At 40.8% G+C, this 24837-nt stretch overlaps 1 protein-coding gene and 1 long non-coding RNA gene across 5 annotated transcripts in view; one reads left to right on the forward strand and one right to left on the reverse strand.

Annotated features, from left to right (window-relative positions):
- The window catches only part of rab28 (RAB28, member RAS oncogene family), a 29402-nt gene extending 12099 nt beyond the window's left edge, over positions 1-17303 (forward strand). For 2 of the 3 annotated variants that reach the window (XM_028588988.1, XM_028588989.1), the window contains exons 6-9: positions 12882-12985; positions 13086-13163; positions 16013-16114; positions 17155-17236. In XM_028588988.1, the coding sequence (XP_028444789.1) occupies positions 12882-12985; positions 13086-13163; positions 16013-16108 (278 nt within the window). In that variant the 3' untranslated portion in view covers positions 16109-16114; positions 17155-17236. Of the gene's footprint in view, positions 1-12881; positions 12986-13085; positions 13164-16012; positions 16115-17154 lie in introns of all 3 variants that reach the window. The other variant, XM_028588990.1, reaches the window with a different exon arrangement.
- Positions 1-24837, reverse strand: part of LOC114562548 (uncharacterized) — a 227747-nt gene that overhangs the window by 16936 nt on the left and 185974 nt on the right. For both annotated transcript variants that reach the window (XR_003693512.1, XR_003693513.1), the window contains exon 3: positions 23236-23330. This is a non-coding gene — a long non-coding RNA (uncharacterized LOC114562548). The remainder of the gene's footprint in view (positions 1-23235; positions 23331-24837) is intronic.

Raw genomic sequence — 24837 nt, forward strand, 5'->3', positions numbered from 1 at the left:
TAGATGTAAATGACATTAGGTTATCACATATTTATTGGAGTTTCTCTGTATTCATTTCCCCCTGACACATTATTCATTTTGCTTGTCTGTGTTTGTGTGTGGAGGAGTGAGAGTTTGATGGTAGCAGATGTGTTTGTTCGACCACCAGATAACTGATCGGTGTGATAAACCAGTTGATAAGAGTGAAGTTTTGGAGCGATGGGAATGCTGATGTTTGTGAACTCTGGGGAGTGACTGACCATGATTTAAGATCCCCGGGCCAACGGACCTAGGGCACCGCTTATCTGTCCCCCCCCCCCCCCCCTCCTTCCCAGTCAGTACCCGTCTAGCCCCCCCACCACCCAGCCTGAGCCTGTGCTCCTGTCCTGAGTCGTTGGTTAACGAGAGGAACTCAACGTTAACCAGACGGGTTTCCTGCTATCAGCTTGCACCTATCCACCTCAAAATAAAGAGTAATAATGATGACTCTTTTTAAACATCCCCTTGACAGATGTGGAGTCATGGCTGCCGCCATGTTATTGTAAAGTGAGGCGTCAGAGAGAGAGTGTGTGTGTGTGTGTGTGTGTGTGTGTGTGTAATGGTGACTGTCCACCTTCCCGGGCGATGATGAACGGTCAACAGAGTGGTGCCTGCACACAGGAAGCTCTCGCTAATGTTACTCAACGGGGACCATAGGTCACGGTTTAATTCGCCTGTCTAGAGCAGATTCTCTTGTCTTTGCATCCGTTGCATCTCCTAATGCCCCGGCTTTAACAGTGGGCGCCTCTGTATTTAGGCTACGTTTGGGGTGTATGGGTGAGTGTGTGTACTGTAATATTTAAGTAGTGTTCATCCCGCTGTCAGGCTCCTCACCCCCACACTCACACAGTCATTCTCTCCCTAATAGCTCTATTGCTGAGAATGGCCCATGTGTGTTTTTTCTGTTCCTGCAGGCTGCAAAAAAGAAAAACAAAATCCCACACAGATTGCCCCTCTAGGAGCAATCAATTACCTTGCGAGACTTCATGAATCCCTGAACCCTCCCAAGGACTCCTTTTTTTTCAGGGAGCTTGAAGAGAGTTAGTCTAGCTATCTAGCTGGAAATGTCCACACCTACTTTTTTGTTTTACTTTTTCGTCTCCCCACCCTATCTGAGTTTTTCTTTTTAGCTGAAGAGCTTCTAACCTTTTTAAGTAATTTTGTAGCATTTTATTTTTTTCTCCAAAATGAATACTTGGCACACAATAACAATAAGCTGAATATATGATTACACAACATTCTTTTGCGAGCAGAGTTTGTATTTCTTTTAAATGGTTCCCATGATGTTGGACTGAGTGAGGCAACATGTTTGTTACAACCGAAATAGAAGTACAGACATAACAAGGAGCTTATAAAAACACTACAGATTTATGCCTCTGTGAGGGCTTGTCTTTGGGGAGATTTTTAGTGTTTCCACTTAGATAAACTTAAGGTGAACACTGGCTGTAGATGTCATGTGCGTAGTAGTTCTTACCTTATTTGCTGGTTAGAGCAGAAAGAGTTCTACATATGCAGCTGAAATGTTTTTTTTCCATGTACTAAAATACCTGTTACAGTATTATAAAAATGATAAGTGTTCTTTTTAACATAAGTCAACATGGAGGCTACAATCAAATGTGACTCTGTTTGGCTTATTAACAGTACATATACCATATACATTGAGTTTAAATTTCCTGAATTACCCCGTGCCTACCTTCTAGTTTAGTTTGAACACTGTCTTCTTTACTCAGTGTACGGAAATTGAGCCTATGGACCAGGCTGGTTCATTAATGATGCTGTCCCCTCCTCTCCTTACCCTGGCCTGACTGCCCTCCTGTGCCATGTCACTGCTGTTGAACAACCTTTCCTTTCTTTGGCTTAGCATGGCCGGCTGGGGTTAAGTGTGCTTGTTAAGCGGCAGTATGCTGCACCCCCATGCCCTCTTCATGCTGCCCAGAGCCTTGTGTTAAATAATGGCACCACTTGTAACAATTCAGAGAGGAAGCCCATGAAATGTTTTATTGAGGGCACACATACACGCACACAATTATTTATGCAAGTGCATGCACACGCACACACACAGAGAAACATGCACTTAGGTAAAGCGACACACTTGTGGAGTTTCTGGGAACACATGGGTAATGGAAGAATGCTAAGCTCTTGGTCTGTCTAAACATACTATAACTGTTTATTACAGCGCAGTCCAGTGTAACAACGTATGGTACACAGGAACCTCTCAAGAGAAATGTTGGCTTGTTGCGCAGTCATCTACTCCACCACTCAAGTGTTTCATTTTTTAGTAGACTAATAAGTGCTGTGTGTTTTGAAAGGGTTCTAAACGATAAATTCTATTGCTCTTTGCTTAACAACAGCTGCATATGGCCTGTGCCAGTTTGCCTTTTAGATCAGAGATTGTCTGAAGTCACTGATATAAAAAAAATATGGCACACTGTTAGTAGTCCTAATCCATATTTTAATCCATTGTTTTGTTACACACATATTAACAATAAATGGGACCATTAGCATTTTAAAATGGCTTATGTTACTGTTCGAAATTAGTGTGCATATTTCTTTTTAGACATTGAGCCTGTGTCGTTTATCAAACCAATTTGTTTTTATTAAGTGGGGATCGCAGGACCCCTTCTCGCTCCCCACCCATCCCATTGCTAGCACGCTCTCCCTCAGGAACTCCAGAGCATCCATCATGGGCTTGTACAGCCCTTATTTGGGTGACTTAAATGGGTTCAGTTCTCTTAACCCCTCCTCATCACTCATGGCTTTTTGCTCAGAGGTTCTAACACTGTTCACTGCCGATCCACTCAGGCCTGCCATGGGAAACGTTTCCTTCTGCAGGGAGATAAGGTCCCCGCATGAAGAGAATTTGTACACTCAATTATGTCTTACCTGCTTTTCTCTTCTGCCGTTTCCCCCTTCCCTTCTCTATATCCCTATCTTGTGCCATCTCTCAAACACGCAAGCGAACATTAACGCCTTCAATCTGTCACTTAGACCTACTCGTAACTCTTATCTCTCACATGTATAGACTAACACTAACACTTCTGCTGTAGCTGCCATCACTTAAAGTAATGCCTTTTCATTGGCTGTTGTGTTAAACAACATGCATGTTTGCTTTCTGCACGCTACGGCTGATCTCACTGCATACCGTTCCCCGTCGCACTTCACTCTCCCCAGTTTTCCATCCAGCCACGTGAAAGTTAAAGCAAAAAATAGATCTCCCCTGACTCTTGATTCTGGTGAAGCATGTCCTTGCCACCAACATTGTTGGTCTTGATTTGTTTGCCATCTTGGCAAGGCCTCAGGTGGAGTTGAAGCCTTCCCCCTCCTCAGCTCTCTCACTCCCGTCACCTCGCTGCCCCTGTAAAGCTGCCACAGTTTCTGTCTGTTCAATGCAGGCCAGCACATTTCTTAATAGAGAGATGCTCAGAAGTCCCGGAGCGCAGAAGAGCTCAATGCGCTTCTGTTTTTGGTTTAGCTCAAAAATGTTTTTCCTGGCTCAACCCACTCGTACTTAGGTCCTCTTACAACAAACTAAAAGGCCCTAATTGCCCCCAAGGGAAATGTTTAGCCACAATAGACATGTGGTGGGACAAAAGCCCAGTGCTCTTACCCCAGCACCCTCACCCCTCCCCAGATAGAAGGGATGAACACGTCAGCAGTGTCTGTTTTGCACTGTGGGTAGCGCAACCACAGGTTCAACACTGTAAAACATTATATATACAATATATAGACCTAGTAAGGCACGGTGTATGCTTCGGTAAAGATCTGGAATGTTTACAGTTTACACCAAATCCAATATTTCCTGTTTCTCTTCACATTTTATTAAAGGTAAAGGGTCAGAATAGACATGTGTATCAAATTGTCTCAGTAACCGCACTGACTATAGCCTGCTGTCTCTCTGTAAGTCTGGAAAAGATGGGAAATAGAGATTCAGGTTACAAGGATACGAGGGGATGAATGAAGATTTACAGCTGTATTACATTGCGGCTGATAAGTCAGTGTAAAATCACAGCTGCAGATGCTGAGACGCGTGTCCAGCAGTGATCAAGAAATACTTTCTAGGGTTTATTTAAGCCTACTCAGGTGGTTGATAGGTGGTCTTTCCCACACAGAGCAATGCAACGAGTGCCAATCTGGTGCTCCTTGCTAAATGAACTAAATGCTGAGATTTAATTGTAACAACTGTTTGACCCAGCTCTGGTCCCTACACTCATCTCTCTTGACTCTCATGCCTGTCGAAACATGGAAAGTCCTCATTCATTTTAGCCATCCATAAAGCAAATATTGTTGCACATGCAGTAGATGATCAGTCTTCGCATACCTTCTTGTGTGGTAAGTCATGGGCCATTTGAGTTGCACAGCACAGCTTAGCCACCTGACCTGAGTGCAGCCTGGAACCCTCATCACGCTCAGGCTTTACTTTATTTCTCTGCTTCACAACATTGATATGGAGGAATTCCTGGAAGGGGCCTTGCTGACACAGGGTTGGGTAAATAACTGATTGATCTGGATCCACAGGCATATATTATAAATATATGTGAAATATCAACATAGTTTTTCCCTCCTTTTTTGCTAAATCTAGTTTTTTTTGTGGTCTGAAAATATTACATCACTGTCTTTGCACCCTTCTCCTGCTTCAGGTTTTTAACTTGTTCGATGTTTTCTCAGGCAGTCGTGAGCAGAACTCACTTTCCATGTTACCGTTCACTGCTATGGCTTGAAGTTGAATATGTAGGCCCGTCCAACGCATCATTGCTCATAGGAAGACTTTATAATTATGAATAGACTTATAGTGATGCGATGCATACAATTACAAAGGCTCCCATGTGCTCCTTATAATTATTATAGCTCATAGTTACGCTGCCGGCTCACAGAGGCATGTATTACTGCTCGCCCATAAAAGTCCACTTAGTTTAACAGCGACAGGAGAGCTCGGAGGACATGGCCAGTGAAACCCAGGGCAGCGTCTTGTGCGGTCGGCTCAGAGCTGGGCCTTTTGTTCACTTTTCACGAGTCCTGGGAGCCTGTTAACCCAAACTGCGAGGCCCTTGGCCCCATGTTTTACTGTAGCAGTGACAGCCCAGCACTCCAGCTCTCTCTCTGCCTGTAGAGCTACTACTGGACACTCTCTCTTTTACATTCCCTGACCAGAGAGGAAGACCACATTGTTTTACTAGCCGCTGTGGAGTATCTGATTATGTTTTAAAGTGTGAATGCATGTGTGTGTATATGAGTGTGTGTGTGTCTGCACATCGTTTCATGAAGAACGATCAAATGACAAGATGAGCTGTGATCAATGAGCTGTCGACAGAACACTTCTGACCTAGTGGAAAGCGAGTCCCCTGGCGGTCCCGGCCCGTTTCAGGCCACCGGGGCAGGGGCGCCGCAGCACAAAGAGCGCTCTGTCTCTGTCAGGAGTCCCCAGAGGACTCCTGCACGGGCCCCGCTCACCTCCACAACACCAGGCAACTAACAGCACTTCATCTGTCTGTCCTCACTCAGAAATGTCATGATAATATTATAAGCTTTCCTTCAATCTCTGATATACTGATAATTATCTCTAATTATTCCATCACGAGTTGATTTCTCATAGATCCAGTTATACAGTGTCTAAAGTTATTAGCAGTATATAATTGGCTACGGCTTGCTGAAATATTACTGAAACTGTACTGATGCAGAAATTATGATTAATGAATTATGATTTTCTTCAATTGTAAGAATCTGTTAAAGCCACATTTTCAGTTTCTGGTACTTCAATTTAGATGTTCCAGTCCTCAGAAAAAAAACACATACTGTAAACAATACATACACTGTTAAGGTCTGATGAAATGTGCAAAAGTACCCTTTGCATAGTGGCTTGACTTCTGAATGACTGCATTTAAGAGTAAAGATAACACTTTCTTGTGATACTTTTTTATGATACTGTATTTAAAAAAGAAAAGAAAAAGAAACTGAAGGCAAATTTACATTATGGTGGGCATATTTATAATACAAGTACAGACTTATCACAGCCTTAATATTTCAAAACACTCAGTTTTTATGAGCTCTCACCAAGTCATGTAAACCAGTTGGACCCAATCATTTAAATGCTTCACATAAATTCCACTAGTCATTTTATTTATTAGCCACTGGTGTTGTGAAAGTTAAATCAATGTCTAATTCAATTATACATCACCCAGAATGATTCATTATACTTTTACTTACTTTTTTAAGGTGGTAAAGGTTTCCCTCTATCTTGTACCAGAAGATTTAAAGGTAAATCAAATGTCACATGCAATTAACCTTACCAGTTGGCTATCAGACTTTAAGGTATAATTATAATCCTGCTTTTCCAGACTCCTGCAGTTTAAGTGTCCACTGACTTACTGGTCTTTTTTGTGTAAAAAAAAAAAAAAAATAGTAGTCAGGTTGGAGGTAGAATATATGTCAATGTTTTGTAACACTACTTACTAACCACTCTAAGAAATATATTACACAGCGTTTTGGACTGAATGCTTCACTGTAATGTGGGTAACTTGGACCTTAAAGTTACCCTATGGAGTTTGTGGCCACTAGTATCGCTGTTGAGCATTGTTTTTATGTACAGGTCATTGTATTGTTTTTATCTTGTGCTTTACCAGCACACACATGAGGACGGATAATAAAAGAAGAAAGGAGCACACATACATGAAAAATGCAGGTTTTTAAAGATTCAAAAAGGATTTGCAAATGTTTTAAGGAAGGAAAGGCATTCACGTTGTTTGAAAGGACTAAAGGGCACACAGTGTAGATGAGAAACACTGCAAAACCATGCTTGTTTACAATGAAAGTTCTACAGTGTACTTTTTAAATAGAAGACATTTTATTTTGGGGGGTATTAAAGCAGCATTATACTAAAACTTTCCTTTTAAAATACACTGTCAATGCAAAACAGTTTTATTTATACTCCAGATGCCAAGTCACATCAATGTAACTTCCCACTGAGGTTCTTTTGCAAGGCAGACTTGGCAAAATCAGGCAACAGATGACAATACGAAGACTAAAATAAGCTAAGTAAATTACTCCTGTATTACTTGTGTAATACAGGAGTAATTTACTGTGCTGCAGGATATGCAATAGTATTGAGACCAGCCAGAGAAACAAATTCCTCAATTTAAATTTCTTTTACAGACTACTGTATTTATTGGGGTAGAAAACACAACGATCAGTACATACGTAGGGATCGACAGCAAATGATGGCTTGTTATCTGAGATAATGATTGCAAGATGAACTCTCAATTACGTTTGCAGAGAAGCAACATGCTGAGGACATTGCTGATGCTGTCAGACTCTACAACACCTGCACCACCCAATAATGTTGTAGTTTTCTTCGGGTCCTGTCTCAATCACCCACCACTCAGCATGGCTCTATGTATATATTTGTTATTATCTGTATTTATATTTTTCCATCTGTATTTATATTTTTTCCATTCCAAGTACTTACTTTTTCAATATTATTTATATTATGGTCACACTTAAATATCATTTTATATTATGGTTAATTACTTTTGCTGTTATGTAATTACATATTTTTCATCTAATTTCACGTCAATTACTTACTTACATTACAGTATTTTTTTGCACTATGGCCACCTCACTTTACTTTACTTAAATACTTTTTATATAATGCCACTTTACATTCATTCAGTGTTTTTTTGCACATTGTCTGTTTGCCTGTTGTTTGTTGGTTTGTTTTTATTGTGGAAAAACTGCTGCTGTAATAAGTGAATTTCCCCATTGTGGGATGAATAAGTTAGTATATAGTATATAGTTCTTATGTCATTTGACTTTGAAGGTTCAGCTGTAGAGACTCACACAGCCCTATTGAATGTCAGAGCTGCTGAAAAGTTCTGGGATGTTTTTAAACTTAGTGGTGCCAAGTGAACAGTTTGCTTAGACAGTTTTAAGTCATTTCATTAGGAGTTTGACTTGGTTTAATAATCCCTGCCCTCACTATACAGTCTGAATTGTTTCATGGTCGTCATTGAGGGAAAACTGAGGCAAACCCTCTTAACAGGGTCTTAAATGCATAGTGTGAGGTAATGTTGGAAGTGATAGGTTCTCCCCTGGGGTTGATTAGGCTCAACCCTGTAACTTTCACTTAATGTGATATGACCCCTCAGAGCCCCAAGTCTCTGACAACACACACCACACATGCCCCACCATTGCTACCCCACACACACACACACACACACACACACACACACACACACACACACACACACACACACACACACACACACACACGGCCCACATACTCCCCACTGCACCAGCTGCTGTTTAGTTTAAAAAAGGCTGCCGGCAATTAACTGTGTTATGTCAAGCTTATTCTATGGCTGTTGCTCGTTGGGTAAACTGCTCCAATTGGTCCCCAGCAGCTGACTCGGTAGAACAGTAAGTAGGTGTCTCTGTTATCACAGCATGGTTTTAAAAAGCCCACTGAGGATCACACAGTGCAGTATAGGATTTTGAGCTGGTTAGCCAACGTAGAGCTATTAGCTTTTTGTTTTGCTTTGGCATCATGTGTTGGTGAAGTTTAAAGGAAAAATCCATCCTTGAATTCTCACATGGTCCACATTTGGCCTGTTACTGTATCAATAGGAATAACAATAAGTGTGATTGTCTGGAAATGCAAAGTACGTTGCCAGTAGCCTTTCTGTTCTGGTGTAAATTTTCCCCTTTAAAGCAAGAGCGTGTGTCAGCAGCATTATTCAGTAATTAGGGACTTTGAGCAGCGACGGTTGAATGGACGGCTACGGTGTTTGATAAACATTCCAATGGGTTTTTGGCGTTGTAGCCTAACTGTCTACTATTGGAGAATGACTGGTTTGCCAGACGCACTAATACGGCAACCCGTTGGAATGTTTCTGGTACACCGTAGCCGTCCCTTCAAACATCGCTGCTTAAAATTCCTATTATTTGTTATGGCCACTGTGGCAGTTGTTTAGCAAAGGTCATGAAACAGCTCTATTACTTTACCTCACCTGCCTAAAGCCGCCTACACATGATACACAATTTGCTCTCTGCGCAACGCTAGGTAGGGTGCAGAACAAAGCGCAGGTAAACGTCATCAAGGGTGGCAAGGAAGCTATTTCCCGTTGCTAGGTAATGCCATGCTGTTATCTCATTAATTGCGCTTTCGAAAGGTCAGCGGCAACTAGGTCAGAGTTGAAATAATTTGAACTTTGAGTGCAGCGCAAAGCGGCAATCCGAGCGGTGCGCAACGCCAGGGGTAGCGCAGTGCATAGTTGGGCGCCACCGCTTTCCCCATAGGAAATCAATGGAACGGCCGGTGCAAAGCGGTTTTGCCGCCTATCATGTGTAGGCGGCTTAAGTGACAATTATGGGATAAAAGAGCCATAAAGTCAGAAAACAGAATCAAAGCAATATCTAGCTAAAGTTTTCTAACATTAGCTTACATTAGCCAACATAAGCTGCTGGTTATACCAGACCCGCTGTAGCACCGACCATCACCACTAAGGATAATGTTAATTTATCGATTGTGGTTTTCCAGTTATTTAATGTCAGTCATTGGCAGTTGGTGCATCTTCTTTTTTTAGGGAAGGTGATATAGCAAACGTATTGGTTTAAAAGCATGCCCTGGGCAGATCCATCTAACCAATATCCAACCTCCTTACTCATTTCAAGTTTTTAGTGACTCCCTCCAAGTCTGTCTGGTTTCAGGATAATCAGGTCTGCCAGTAAGTGGATTCTTTCCATGAAGGAGCTAAGCTGACATCCCTGCAGACACTAGCTTGTGGAGAGGAACATCCATATTTTCTTTTCATTTGTTTGTGTTCCCATATATGTAAGAGGTCACCACAATAACAACCCGGTTATTTACGATAAAAGCCTAATTTATCCGTCAGATATTAATCTCTAACTGTTGTCTTGTGATTCACCACAATGACAGGCAGACCTTTTAAATAAACACTGATGGTGACCAGAGCGAGGGAGGGCCATCGCTCTTGACGAGTGATGATCCCGTCCACTATCTCTGTGCGCTCTGAGGCCTAAACAGTTTATTTCGTGTTTGCAGTCACTTCCTAGGGGTTGTTAAGCTGATGTACAGTTTGACAGAAAGAGAGGGAAACCAGATCATTGGAGGAAGATTGTTTTGACCTGATAAGTAGAAATGGGAACATTAGGGAGAAAAATGGAGTAAAACACTAAAACTGTGGGATTAGTCTTCATTTTACACAGACAGTTGCCAAATGCTGAAATAATTCTTTTGTGTGAGAATATGGGCCCAACGACAGTATTAGTGTGTGACTAAAAATAGCTATGTAGTTGTTCACAAATCATGAACTGTCACATCATATGATCTAAAAGTTTTCCCAGTTGTCATGGGATAAAGATTCTTTTTTTATTTGGAAGAAAAATTTGAATTTGAATACAATTCTATGACAACTGGCTAAAACTTAATGTGCTATTGTCTACCCGCCCAGGGACTAAATCTGCAGCCGCTACACATCAACTGACACTTCATTTAATTTTTACTCTTCAACTGATAGTTCAAATACTTCAAGTGATATTTCAACGGCTGTCACTGCTTACATAACAACTGACAATTATTTACACAGCCCACACTTAATCTACCTCTTGCGCAACTTTAACTGAAATCGACTGAATTAACTCAAACTGAAATGCTGTAGTCGTTTACACTTCGATTGGCATTTCACTGTCTTGTCTTACACTGAAAACTCAACTGCTTTCAGTGCTTAAACTTGAAACTAAAACTTAAAATGCCTTTTAGTGATTCCACTTCCACGTATGCCTTAGACTTTCAGTTCTTCAACTAACTCTTCTACTGCTTTAAGTGTTTCAACTTAACTGCAACTGCCATTCAACATCTCACATGCAAACAGTTGACTTGACATTACCACTATTAACTTGTTTACAGAGATTGCACCTGCATTTTGCAGCATAAGCAAAATTAAGCTTTTCCTAAACCCCCCTGTGGCCTAGTTCTACATTTCCCCTCCGTGTGATGCACATACCCACAGGCAGAAAACCTCACTTGTACACCTTTTTAACTTACAGTAACGTGCCTTCCTCGGCTCCTGAGCCACTATGTTAATGTTGGATAATCTGATTGTGACACATGATTGATAACCTTTCCCAAGTGTGCAGGATCTAAAGGATTAGTAGTGTTTACTTCTAGTAGCATGCTGGGTACCTCTGCTGTTAATGACTGGAATTAATAACCTGCTGACGCCTATGAGACAGCTATGTTTATGTACAGGCCGAGACATGACAGTCTGCCCTGGACCCTGAGTAGTTGTAAAAGTGTCTGCCCTTGCCCAGAAAGGTTTGTGTTTATATGTCACTTATGATGATGGTAATATTGGTTTTAGTCTAAAATGATTCTATTACATGTATTTTGTATGTCGATGTGGATTGGCCTTTAAGTTTTTTGGGTCATATGACTTACTGAGATATTAATAATACAGGATTAGTGTACTGTTTACATTTCTTCCTCGCTATGTATCTGTCTCTCTCTTTCTCTGCTTCTAGCTTTATCCCCCCCTCCCTCCCTCACACACACACACACACACACACACACACACACACACACACACACACACACACACACACACTCTAAGGGGCATGAGAACAGGGTAAATCCTTGACAACTTCAATGAAACCTTACACAAAGAGTAAAACTCGGGGGGACGAGAGAAATGCAACACCGTACAGTAGCCGGACCTCCTCCAGCTACCATAGACATGTATGCACCAGATACCGGGCGTGGCCGTCTTTCCGCACAAAGCCAGAAATAAAGAGCGAAGCTATTGCTTTCAGCAGCAAGACCCCCAGGTGACCTTCCTCATCGACCCCAGCATAAACCCAAAGTGAAGAAGGAGACAAGCAAAGCGCATGGTATCACTGCACAGGAGTCAAATGCACATCACAATAGCGAAAAAAAGAAGGCACTGTCATTGTGTGCTCACAGTAAATCAGCATGAAGGTGACAGTCCCAGTTCCTGAGCCTGTGTGCCCACCTGAAAGGCCGGCACACTCATAAGTCAAACTGTTTTCTCCATCTACGCTCTCACTGCGAGTGTAGCCTGAAGACTTGGGTCATCCACGTATTGTTTCTTAAGCATTTCTCCACAGCTGGGCTGGTTTGTCTGTTTCGGGTCAAATAGAGGTTCATGGCTTCGGGGTCCAACTGTACTAGGCTTACACTGAGGAATGTGTCGCATCAAGCTTCAGTACCAGCTGGGATTGGACGCTCGGGGCTACTGAATTGACCATTTCCACTCTCAAACCCCCTGAAATGACTCCCTCCATAAATTAAAAAATAAAACTAGCAGCTGGGAAAGCAACATAACAATTGAATTATGCTTTGTTTTCACGTGCCTGTTCTTTTACACTAGGCAGATCCACCTCCCATCTTAACTCAAGTGTAAACAGTTATCTTTACTGTTTATTTTCAGATTTGTGACCACTATTTAAATGAACAGTTTTTCCCCCCCCGCCACTAGCCTTATCAACAAGTCCCGGAATCCACCCTGACTCTCTCCACACTACACCTCTGGCTCTACATGCCACTGTACTTACTCTGCTTTACCGCTCCTTTTTACTTATTTTATTTTGCTTATCTTATTCTTATTTTTTAGTTATTACATACTGTGTGTATATATGTATACTTATATTGTTTATATTCTTGTGATCCTTCTTATATGTAGAGAATGTGTGACATGCACCAACAACACCAAGACACACAAGACAAATTCCTTGTATGCGTAAAAAACGTACTTGGCAATAAAACCTTATTCTGATTCTAAATCTTTCTATCTTTTGTACGTTTTCTCACACGTCACGCTGTGTTTCATCCACAGTCGACATGGAGCACATGAGGACAGTGAAGGCGGACAAACACCAGCGTTTCTGCCAAGAGAACAGCCTCATCAGTCAGTTTGTATCTGCCAAGACGGGGGACTCGGTTAGCACCTGCTGATTCAATAAGTCACAAAAATGTGGAGTACAGAGTGACTTTTATAACATTTAACTTGTCCTATTTGTCATGTTATCGCTTTCTCCAGGTGTACCTTTGTTTCCAGAGAGTGGCAGCTGAGATTCTTGGTGTAAAGCTAAACAAAGCAGAAATCGAGCAGTCCCAGGTGAGCCATAATGCCATCAAGGTATCTCTCTCAAATCTCACCAAAAGTTCTATGCAGCTGCCTCTTAAGCCACATTTTAAATGGCTTATTTGCTCCTAATTAGGATAGAAAGTGTACACTTTTTTTCTCTGCTTTGCAATTAACCAGTCACTGTTTAGAGATCAATTTGTTGTTAAATGTATAATTGGTAAAAGAATGAAAGTAGCTAGTGATTTTTGTTTGGGTTCCTCTCTCCTAACATTACATGTAATGTTATGCCTGAACTTAAGGGAGGTCACAGTGAGTGTGTTAGGTCAATGGAGGTTACCACACACTGTAAAGGACCTTTTGTTGTGTAAACACAAGTTTGTTACGTCTGCCTCCTGTGATGGTCTACCTGCCACTGACACTGGCCATCTGTAAATAGACCCACATTGACCACATTAATGCGTGAAGTCAGAGGTTAAAGGTAGGCCATTGTAGGGGTGAGGAGGTTAGGATTGGCTGTCTGATTTATTTGGTTTATCTCCCACTGTTTTGGGTTAAAACAGTGTCTCAGCTTGCCAGCCAGACCAAGGTGCCCAATGATGGCAGCTGTAGGATTTACAAGGTCACCTCCCCCAGAAGCATTAATCCTAGGTCTGATATGACCAGTTGGAGCCACACTGGCTGGGTAGTAGGCGATGAGCCTGGGGGCTACAGAGAGGTCAGGACCCCCAGAGAAGGGAGAGCATGTAGGGAAGAACTACACAAATTCTCAAGGCCCTCTCCCATCACCAGCACGGCTGCTGACTAACTGAAAATGACCGTTGACTAATGGAGCTGTCCATCTACGTTCTTCCTCCTCCCCTCCCTTGATAGCTCTGTCAATAAAGCAAAGTGCTTTAATCCAGGCTAATCAAGCAGGGTGAGTGGCTGGACCCAATTTGCTCTTCATGAAAAAAAGCTAGTTGACAGACACGTGACATTGCATCCGTTTGTTCCGTAAAGTAAAACATTTTTTTGCTGTTTTTTTTTTTTTAATAGTGTTTCTTAGATTCAAATGTGTGTGTGTGTGTGTGTGTGTGTGTATATATATATATATATATATATATATATATATATATATATATATATATATATATATAAAAACATCTGATGCATGGCCATAGCTCTATTCATCATATAATTACAGTTTCAGTCAAAGTATCTAATGGAGTCATGGCCGGCAGTATTTCCTTTTTCATGATTGTGTGAGAGACTTAATTGCTTTCTTATAATATATTTTTGTCAACAGTAGTTCTACAACAAAAACAAGATGTTTCCAGAAATCTCGAAAGCATAAGGGCAGGGCAATCCAGAAATGCTTAAATCCGTTAGAATATTTTGTTTTGCAAACTCCGAGGATATGCTGAATTCTATTTTTATGTTTTAAAAACATGTAATACATACCACATGTCTGCTGGTTTGGCAATCAAGTCAAGTCAATTTTATGTCAAGTCAATTTTATTAATATAGCCCCAAATCACAACAAAAGTTATCTCATTTTCATATAGAGCAGGTCTAGACTGTACTCTTTAATTTACAGAGACCCAACATTCCTCCATGAGCTAGCATTGGCGACGGCAGCAAGGAAACCGCAAACGAGCCCTAGATGGGCAGTATTACACTAATCTGAAAATTATTTTATCAATTAATTAGTCGTTTGGTCTGTAAACTATGAAAATAGTGCTACATTTCTGTTTATTGACTAAGACTAATTGTTTTAGTCCCAGTTTGGTCTTTTTCCACCTAGAAACCACCCCCCCCACTGTATACAAATTCTTAAACAGATAATATAATATAATGTTGGAGATGTGAAGAAATGACAGTGAGTTAGTGGCGTGGATATCGAGATGAGGTTTTGAGCAGGTCAAGGCTCTGGGTCTAACCGTGGGGCGGGCGAAGCCTCATTATCAGCTGTCAGCTTCAGAGAGCTGAACATGAGGGTCACAACCCCTGACAGTATTATATCTGCCTGGCAGCCCTCTCCGTCATAGTCCTCTGTCTGTTGGATCAGATAGAGAGGCCACGGATCACTCAGTGACTCCGACACCATGCTTCAGCAGCTCGTTAATCAGACAGCCAACCAGGGCCTGCTATTCAGCCATGTGGTCTGTTCTTCACTGGTTTTGCAGAATAGAGTCCAGCAGCCAGTTGCACCAATAAAACTAAATGCAGGTTAATTTGAACTTGAAGGCCCAAACTTATGTATTCCTAAAATTCAGCTGCCACATAAACTGTAGCTTCAAAATGCTCTACTCGGTGTAAAGATTTCCATAAAATGGTTAGAGACATCTTATACTCAAAAGAAATACCAGACATTTTCTGGATTCTGCTTGTCAAAAGTGAGTTTTGCTGATTTCTCTTTATGATATATTGATTATCTTTGGTTTCGGACTGTTGGTCGGCAAAAATCATCACATTGGGCTCTAGGAATTTTTCTTCAATTTATCGACAAAATGATTAATGTAAAAAAAATAATTAACTGATAAAGCAATTAAAATAATAGTTAGTTCCAGCCCCGTTTTAACTTTATTCCTTTTTTTCTCAAGTTCATAATGATATTTTTGCATAATAGTAAAATATTTTTACAAGTCAGTTATTCTGGGCCAATGATGGATTTTTTACAACATACATGGTTTCTGTTTCGATACACTGTCATCACTTATTTGGCTGTTTCATACTTTATTTTTCTGTAAATTTCTCTCTCTTTGACCCTCTCCTGTTTATTGTCCTCACCCTGTTTGGCTTTGGTCTCCATTCTTCTTACTCTTATGATCCTCTCCCATGTCTTTGTCCTTTTGTTTTCCTCCATCTCTCCTGTGCTCTGACGTGTTGAACCTGCTCAGAGGATTGTGAAGGCTGAGCTGGTGGACTACCCACAGGATGAAGGCCCAATTAGACAAGAGAACAACCACCAAAGCAAAATATGTTCTGTTCAATAGTTGAAAGTATGTCTCCACACATATATTTCAGTAGATCTGTCATAGATCCTATTGCAGTCATGGTGGTTACATTAGGTGCCCGTGGTTCATATTAGAGCACTAGAAAAAGTAGAGAAATCCATCAGACTAATAGAACCTAATCACACCTCCTCTGTCATGTTGTGTTATCATAACCTTGTGTGTTTGCTAAACTATCTTAGGAATCTAAATTATGTGTGTTTCTTTGAGTTGTCTGAGAGTAATGTAGTGAGAAAAACCTTCATAATGATAACAGAGATGCCTCCTAGGGGCAGGACACAAATATTCTGACCAGTGTCTTAAATCACTGCATGCCCTGTAAAAAGAAATGTGAAACATTTTGGGAGGTATGTTTATTTGCTTTATTGCACTGAGTTTGAGAGCAGAAGATAGATATCACTCTCATGTCTGTACACACTGGCATGAAGCTACAGCCAGCAGCCTAGTCGCTTAGCATAAAGACTTTCCTGGAGTATTCGCTGATCCGTCGGCACATAACCCCCTGTGAAACTGCAACTTGTTGTTTAACCAAGTTTTTGTACGGATTAAACAAATGAGATATAACAAGTTAATCAGTGATCTTTTGGGGTGATGTTAGGATGATTGTGGTACTTTTTGACAGCTACTGTAGGTGTTTCCAGCATTTGTGATAAGCTAAGTGGCTGCTGGCTGTAGCTTAGACATAAGTGGTATCAATCTTCTCGTCTAACTCTCGGCCAAAAAGCGAACTGAACTGAATTTCCCAAGATGTCTTTGTCTACTCCTGAACTATTGCTTTAATAATACATTTTCTTCAGATTGCGGGCTTTATTTCAATGTAATGAACAGTGAATCTCATTTAAAGAATATTTTTTCACTCTCTAGAACTCTTTGTAAAGATGTAGAGCGTCGTGGACTTCATTTTATCTGTAGCCTGGGGAGAGGTTACTAGAGCATTTATTCTAAATTAAGCAATTCACTTCTTTAAGATTTAACGTGATGATTTGTGTTAATTCTATGTGTGTTTATCTGTCTTTGCATCTTTTCAGCGTGTGGTAAAGGCAGACATCGTGAACTACAGTCAGGACACAGTGGCCAGGACAGTCAACCCCCCTCGCAGCTCTATGTGTGTGGTGCAGTGACACACACACACACACACACACACACACACACACACACACACACACACACACACACACACACACACACACACACACAATGTAAAATTGCCTTCAGTCAGTATTCCTCTCTCTTCAGGATTCATGGAGTGACTGGATGAAATGTGTTCAGTGTGTGTTCTCTCTATTCCTGTGTGTCAGTTGTACGGGTGAGATGAAGAACAGACTGTGTGGTTTCGAGGCCTTGGCCTGTAGTTCGGATATTTAGCAGGAACGATTTCTTGGGTGGTTTACCAAAAAAGGAAACAGGACCTTTTTTCAAGTTTACACGCAGCTATCATTTTATGTCTGTGATTCACCTTAAATACATTTAAAAACAAAACTCTTTAAGCGATTACTTGATTTATGTGTTAGTGCAGTATGAAGCTGGTTGTTTAAAGGGGAAGGGATTTGTTGTAACAGTTAAACAGGGAGGTGAAACCAAATGCTCTTTTATGTCTGTGGTGCTCCTCAGTTGAACAGAAAGGAAATAGGCGTTAAGAAAATGCTGTAGTGGACTGAAATGAATCTCTGTTTTCAATTTGCCAATTAGGGGCTGTGACGTGAACTGTGTACTGTTATTTTACATAGAAATATTGAAATTTTACAATCCTAACTCAATATTTACATTTTATATTCATTATTCTTCAGATTATATCCAAATAATTGAATAGTATCTCCGTTTTCCAGATGTTTCTTGTAGAGTCTACATTGCATTTTGATAATTTAGCTTTACATTTTCACACTATGTGACATTCCAGGGTTCGTCCTGTTAGGGGATAATTCAGATGCTGTGGTGTTAAAGTGTTGATGAAGGTAGGTGAATATGACCCAGGAAGTACCTGAGTCTCAAGCTGAGCTGAAATGCAGAACATGTTATTAGAGGTCTATACATAGCCTTATTCAACTGTCCGTTATAGAACAGAAGTTTGCATTGAAGAATGGCTATGATGCATGAAATGCTTCATAGGATCTTCATTTTGACCACATTTTAATAGCCTGTTTGACAGTATGTGTATTGTTAAAGACAACTGAGATATTGCACGTTTAACCAGTTTTGTCAAAGTAGTTTCTACATGCTAGTACTTGTTGGCATGATTTAATGTGTTGTCCACCTATCGAAATATCCGCCATATGTGTAAAGTATGTATTTGTACAATAAAAGCTCCATTTCAAAGCTGCTTTCATCGATTAGAAATGATCATAACACATCCTGTAAATCCTGAATATGTAAACAAAATGTACGCTTTTAAAAAAGCTAAGAATGTACAGTTTAAAGTGAATGTTTAGTCAACGTTAAACAGTGACACAGTTTTGTGTTTCTAAATAAAAATGCTACATTGAAAATAAGAAATGATTTGTGCAGTGCATCTGTGAATATGTGATTTGTTTGTGATATTCTTTTTGGAGTTATTCATTTCTATATATTACAGATTATCCACAGGTATTGAAAGGTCTTAAAAAGCATCATAATTATTTTTTCAAAAAAGTCTTACATATATGTTTTGCCTGCTGTTGGCAGTTATGTTATTTGTAAAATGTTTTTTGAATCCGATTGCGGGCTGTCGGCAGTATACGTTATACACATAAGAGGTAAACAATAAGAGGATTATGCAGAGTTTCAGTCAGCACCATCAGACCTGTTGCAAACACTGTCACTACTGCTAGCTATAGAAACTGAGAATCTCATTGCCTCATAATCGAGGGGTTTTGATTTTAGCAAAACCAGGAGAAACAAATCCAAATAAATTTATATTTTTTTATTGACACTTAAATGGGTCCAGGTCACATTCATTTCATTAATTATATAATTGGAATTGATGTTCTATAATGCTAAGAAGTACTAAAAATATATAATTATATATAAATCATTCTAGGCCATATTGTCCCTTTTGGTTTTTCATCACACTTTCATACCTGCTGTCAAACACGTATTAAATTGCACTCTATGTGATATTAAAATTTAATTTGGTGAAACCTGCAGGAACCCTGAATTAGCAAATTACTCAATTTGTGTAGAATAGTTTAACCAAAAATAGAAACCTCTATTAATGTGTACAGGCCTTCTCATTACTCAGCCTTTGTCAGCTTGTTACCACAATCAAGCCTTGGTTTCATTGCAATTTTTCACTCCATGTTGCTGACACAAATAGGAACAGATCCCGTTGGTGCTCATATGAGATGCAGGTGATGGGAACTACTGATGAGGGCATTACAGATTAAGGATCCACGTGTTGAAATTTAAGTATAAGGACTGAAACTTGACCACCCCAGAGATCCCCTCTATAGAGACCAACCTAAGTCTCTGGTAGCTAATGAGCCACCTGCTCTTTGTTCAGTAAATCTTCACTGAAACAGCCCCTAAATCCACTCTGGACAGATGATGCAAACAGCTTCATAAATGGTTGTAAGCTGTATTAATTAATCACTTAAATAGTCCAGCCTTTTGTTGCTGTCACACAACTGTAAGAGTTTTTTTTTTTTTTTTTTTTTGCTGAGTCCATGTCACTGAAACCGCCGGTGTATTTAGAAGGATTAAGTGCATTTGAAACCACAGAGACAAACAAAACAAAGACTGTATCTTTACGGGAATATCTTGCCTTTGACCTTCTTCCAGGTGTTGTCCAATGTCTGTCTGTTGCAGAGCTCCTACAAACAACACTAAAACTTTAAAAAAAAAGAAGAGAGTCAGCCCAGCTGGGGTCATTCCAGCACATGTGCATTGTTCTGCTTGAGTGGACGTCTTAGGAATTGTCTCTGCTGAATTTTTGTCAAGAGCTGTCACCGACGCTGACAGGCGAGACTTGCCCTTGGCTTTGCTGCTGTTTAGACAGGTGTTTTTGCAAAGAAAACAACTGCAGCCCGTTTCCAGCTTAGATGCTCTAGATCACACTGACGTTCCTCTAAAGGAAAGAAGGAAGGAAAGAATATCAGGGTGCGGATAAAGCCTGGGAAGGGTGAGGCTTTTGACAGATTGGCAAAAGTCAAGGGTGATTTGTGTCAAAATTAATTTGTCTACCTGTTTCCTCCATGTGAGTCCGTTTGTGTGTTAGTTGGTTTTGGTGTTTGCTCACTCTCCATTTGGATACACAAGATGCAGAAGTAAACAGACAAACTGTACGACGTAGTTGTTCATATTTAGTTAACATTAATGACACGTTAAATTTGCTCACTACTTTGTAGTCTCAGAATACGTTTTGGTCCATGATGAAACCTAAACACTTCTTCCCACGGATGGGTCTCTGCCTTTCTCTGCGCTTTTGGCCTGTATTTACTTGAATTCAGTGGGCACACGTCCTGCTTTTTTGTATTTCTCTTTCCTCTTCCTCCCCGTCTGTGTTTCTCATTGCTGAACGTCTGTGATGACAGTCTCAAAAAACCACACACGACAGGCTGGTAAGAGGGCCCATAGTTGTGGGTTGTGCTTTTTTTTGTGTGTGGGCAGAACGGGGCCAACACCCTCGTGATTACCCACTCACCCTCTTCCGTTTTCCACCTGTGCAGAGTGCCAGACCCACAGCGTTGAGGGAGTAGGCAGGACTGAGTCAATTGCTGATGAGCTCCAGTCCCCCTGGTCCCCACACTGGCTCCTATTCTCTGTTACAGCCCACTGGGCCAGCCAGCAGCAAGAGGAGGAATGACAGGCAAGGCAAGGCTGCGCTGGGCCAGAGCTGGCATCCAGTCATTTAGAACCCTGAGGTGAGCCAGCAGTGGGTCGTTCCCAGGGTACTTCAGAGGATTGCTATCCTATGTTGTCTGTGGGTGTCCCTAAGTGTGTGTGTGTGTGTGTGTGTGTGTGTGTGTGGGGGGGGGGTGTTGGTAGATTGTGATCTGAGAGCAGCTTGTGTAGACAGACGGGACTGTCCTGGTAGGTGCCGTGGGTCTGCTCCAGCAGAAAGAAACATGACTTATTTTAGGGGCAAGGATGTGGGCATTCAGAGGGGTCATATTTATAGTCCGCTGGTCTGGTGAGAAGACCTGCCAGCAAAAGCACAGATTCTGAAAAAGAGGCACGGGGACAGAAAACTGAAAAGTCTTTCTCTCTTCAGAGGGCATGGGTGAATGCTATTTTCAGTGGGCGGTAATGAATAGCACTTAAAACTGAATGGCTCTAGTATCACATTTTAGATGCAGAGGAGAGGGAAGCAATGAGAGAGCAATAACAAAGCAAGAGCCTCTTTACAGGGCTTGTGATAATCTTTCAATGTAACAAGAAACAGAAAAATCAGGCGGTGTTGAGATAAAAAATTATAATCTTCCATTAAAAAATATCAGATTGACTACCCTTGATCCCCAGTTAAAGGAATTGTCCACTAAAAATTGATCTTTAGATGATCAAAAAACTCACTGCTTTTATGCTTGGAAGGTGGCTCTGAAAAGTTGTTTGCTCACTAAATTCACAACAGCTACAATCAAAAGTCAAGGCAAAAAAAGTGTCAAAACCTTAAACAGTAAAACATCCGTATTCAGTAGCTATGTTCCAAACTGTCGTTGCCTGACTATCAATAAATACGGAGGAATTTGTGAAACGCGGAGGTGTATTCAGCCATTTAGTTTGGAATAGAGCTGAAATTATGAGTCGATCAATTAAAAATGACAAACATTCTGTGGTTCCAGCTTAGTGAGGATTTCCTGCTTTTCTTTGTCATATGTGATAGTAAACGTCTGAGTTTTTAACTGATGGTCGGATAAAACTAAGAATTTGAAGATGCCAAAATTTTCCTTTTTTCTGATATTTTATCGACAAAACAATTAATAAAGGAAATAACTGTCACATTGAAGTTCAAGCTTACAGGTGCTGAGTATTTGATACTCAAATGATAGATTCTTTTGTGAGGGATTCTGTGTCACAGTTGTTATGACCTTGCCTCTTTGCCTGCAGTGTTGTATCTACCTTAAACTACAATATCATGCAACTGCTAATGAGTTAATCATAGCATTTTGTGTTTTAAACAGAGAAACTAACTGTGAAAAGATGATCTTAATGTTTTTTTAATCTGTAATACACCATCATTTTCTAATTATGTGGCTTGTTCTGTGAAATGTCTGGCACATGCGCTGTGGTGTCCATATGGTAATGGAAAAAGTCAGAGGCTGTCTGACTCCTATGAAGCAGATGATGAATGAACTCAGCCTTTTCAGAGCTGATAATTGAGACCTTAGGCCCTATTTTAACGATCTAAGCGCACGGCGTGAAGCGCATGGCACAGGTGCGTTTAGGGCGTGTCCAAATCCACTTTTGTTAGTTTGACAGCGGAAAAAGGGGTCCGTGCGCCGGGTGCATGGTTTAAAAAGATTGTACTTAGTGTCTTCATTATATATTCACTTCATTCATAGGTGTATTTTTGGCGTAACATGCAATAAACCAATCAGAGTGTCACCTCCCATTCCCTTTAAAAGCCAGGCGCGTTTGTACCTTGGCGCATTGCTATTATGATGGCGGATTTGCACCGTAATATTTGTATTTGTAATCTTTTGCATGTTTGTGGCTGCGCTTCCCTGTGTGTGTGTGTAACAAGCATAGTGTGTGCACGCTGTGCATAAGCCTAGGCGCATTTTACTAATGCGCTGTTAAAATAACAATGAAATGCTGCGCTATTGACTTTTGACCAGGTTTTTGTTGGTCAATGACGCGAAGACTTCCCGCTGCCTCAAGATAGCAATACGCCAATAATTCACCTCAACACACCTCCCTGTAAGACCAGCACGCCCATGGGCGCAAAGATGGGCGCAGGTGCATTTGCTATTTAAATGATGCGCGCGCTGGACAGGAAATTGTCAACTACGTCAGTCTTAAACTAGCAAAGACACTTGCGTCGGACTTTGTGCTGCGCTGTGCCGGGTGCAAGATAGAGCCCCTTGTCTGACTTCTAGGCATGTAGTAAATCATGTGATTGATAAAGGATTAGCTCTGTTAGAAGAAGTCATAATGATATCATCATGTAAAAATGACAGTAATGATCCAACGCTTACCTTCTTCTCAGCACCTGAATTCTGCCTGTGCCATCCTTCAACAAAGAGCCGGTTACTGGGTGGGACCAGAGTTGGGTATCACTACGTTACTGCGCCTGTTGGAAGATAAATATACATAAAAGAGTTAATAACACGGTGGAAATATAAGCAGGGAGGCAGATTACAAGGTCATTACTCAACTCTGCTCCTCTCTGTCTCTTTTGCTTTGTGATTCCTCCCTCATTGTTCCCCAAAATACTTTGGATACAAAACCTGATACGAAAGCTATTCAGATTTTTAAGTGCTATTCATTACAGCCCACTGAAAATAGCATTTATTTAAAGATGACACTTGGAGGCTTTTCAAAAGACTACTTAGGAGATGCTGCAGTGCTTTGAGACACCGAAAAGTGTGAACACAGATGTAGATGTTCCACTGCGGCGTTTCTTGAGGTGGGAAAGTATGGCTCTGGGATTACTGTAAGTAAGTGCCTCTGTGGAGAAAGAATGGTCATAGCCAAAATGAATTGAGCATTATTGCTAATTACAGACGGCATATTCCATCTGGATTTGCGGGAGTATGCTAATTCCATGTTGATCTGTACCTCAAATTATGTCCCATTTAACGTGCGACTGAGTGGAACTTTCACTTCATATTTGACTGGAAAATTCATTCAGTGTGGAGCCTCAAAAATGAGTCAGGCCTCAGTGGAGAAACAATAGTGTGTGAAGATGGCATGTTACACACTACAAGTCTATGTTTATTGACATCCATGAGTGACTGCTTCAGGTGTTCATTTCTCTCTAGAGACGACTGCTCAAAAAGAAAGATTCTGTTGAAATGTGTTAAAAATATGTGGTCTCTCTATCCTGTCTCTTTCCCAAGAACAAAAGGCTCAGCAATATTAACTGTTCCACCAGGTGTCTTTGGAGATGGCGTGCTTCAGGATGTGTACAGAGGGTACAAATCATCAGTGAACCTCCACAATGTCATCTTTTCAGGAATCAAGAAAAACTACTTTTTACTTTTAGCTTGACTGCAATTCATTTCTCATGTTATCCTAAAGGGATTAGAAATGGTTTCAACAGACCATAGTCTCACTCAGCACAATAAAGAACAATAAAGGAAACTACATTTATCTGATGTGAACATGACAATCAGCAACAGTTGAAGGTGATGAGATTTTTGCTCAAATTTGATGGATGAAGCAAATATTTAAGAAACAAAAAAACAGTGACATTTGGCAGAGTATAACTTGGCCAAGACACTTGGCAGACTACAAGCTGGACATGATCATTCAGCTTGTGGACTTACATGCTGTATGTGATTGATAAGATGCCAGGGATCATATTAACAGCATGAATGAAAGATAACCTGGAACCATTTGTTGTCATTTCACCCACAGGTCTGATCAATTTGGTATACTGCTATGTGCTCCTTTGGGTCAGTGTAACAGAACATGTCGGAGAAGTTGTCAAAATAGGTAAGAGTAGGTAAAAAGAATGTGACATCCCAGATGCTGCGTAAGTTGTTTTCCATTGCGACACACTAAACGAGATAAAATGAGCAATTGTGGAATGCTGCGCTCATTTTTGTCCTATGTCTGTTGGGCAAGGACAATGT

This window comes from Perca flavescens, chromosome 10, assembly GCF_004354835.1.
Source record: "Perca flavescens isolate YP-PL-M2 chromosome 10, PFLA_1.0, whole genome shotgun sequence".
Lineage (NCBI taxonomy): Eukaryota > Metazoa > Chordata > Actinopteri > Perciformes > Percidae > Perca > Perca flavescens.